The sequence below is a fragment of the Aplysia californica genome, unplaced genomic scaffold (assembly GCF_000002075.1).
Source record: "Aplysia californica isolate F4 #8 unplaced genomic scaffold, AplCal3.0 scaffold01439, whole genome shotgun sequence".
NCBI lineage: Eukaryota > Metazoa > Mollusca > Gastropoda > Aplysiida > Aplysiidae > Aplysia > Aplysia californica.
In genome coordinates, this window is record NW_004798709.1 from 62,847 (window position 1) to 63,982 (window position 1,136).

Sequence of the window (1,136 nt, forward strand, 5' to 3'; positions counted from 1 at the left end):
GAGGACACACTCACCCCTCCTACAGGTAAATGAGGACACACTCACCCCTCCTACAGGTAAATGAGGACACACTCACCCCTCCTACAGGTAAATGAGGACACACTCACCCGTCATACTGGTAAATTGTAGAAAAGACCTGGGCTGCACCGGTCTAGCTTTTTCAGTTTCAAGTCATTGCAGCAGTGAGTTGTGCCTTCCAGGCAAGGGACAGAACTTGGTGGTACTAGTTTCCTGTCGCTTGTCTCAGTTTCCCTGATGGTAAGCCTAAAGCTGTGTGTTTCCCTGATGGTAAGCCTAGAGCTGTGTGTTTCCCTGATGGTAAGCCTAGAGCTGTGTGTTTCCCTGATGGTAAGCCTAGAGCTGTGTGTTTCCCTGATGGTAAGCCTAGAGCTGTGTGGTCAGAGGAGGAGGCGCTGTGAACATGGTCTACATTATTGTTGTATGGAAATGATCTGCATTATTACTTTTATGAAAAAGATCTACATTATTATTATTATTATTATGAAAGTTATGTACGTTATTATGATTATGAAAGCTATGTACTTTATTATTATTATGACAATTATCTCCGTTATTATGATAATGAAAATGATGTACATTATTATGATAATGAAAATGATGTACATTATGAGTATGAAAAGGATGTACATTATGAGTATGAAAAGGATGTTCATTATGATGAATTTTCCCATGCTACAGGCACATGGCAGACCGGCTGGGGACTCCGTTCCTCCAGAAAGTTCTGAACCAGCAGCTGACCAATCACATCCGCGACACGCTGCCCTCCCTACGCAACAAGCTGCAGTCTCAGCTGCTGTCTATGGAGAAGGAAGTGGAGGAATACAAGAACTTCCGGCCCGACGACCCAGCCAGGAAGACCAAGGCCATGATGCAGTGAGTGTGTGTGTGTGTGTCTGTGTGTGTGTGTATGTGTGTGTGTGTGTCTGTGTGTGTGTGTCTGTGTGTGTCTGTGTGTGTGTATCTGTGTGTGTTTGTGTATCTGTGTGTGTGTGTCTGTGTGTGTGTGTCTGTGTGTGTGTTTGTATGTGTGAGTGTGTGTGTCTGTGTCTGTGTGTGTGTGTGTGTGTGTGTTTCTGTATGTGTGTGAGTGTGTCTGTGTGTGTGTGTCTGTGTGT

General features: G+C 44.5%; 1 protein-coding gene across 1 annotated transcript in view; it reads left to right on the forward strand.

Moving 5' to 3' along the window:
- LOC101863954 (dynamin-1) overlaps positions 1–1,136 on the forward strand; it is a gene marked incomplete at its 3' end in the record, with an annotated part of 29,215 nt that overhangs the window by 6,004 nt on the left and 22,075 nt on the right. The window contains 1 exon segment of the mRNA XM_013090720.2: positions 694–894. Coding sequence (XP_012946174.1) covers positions 694–894 — 201 coding nt within the window.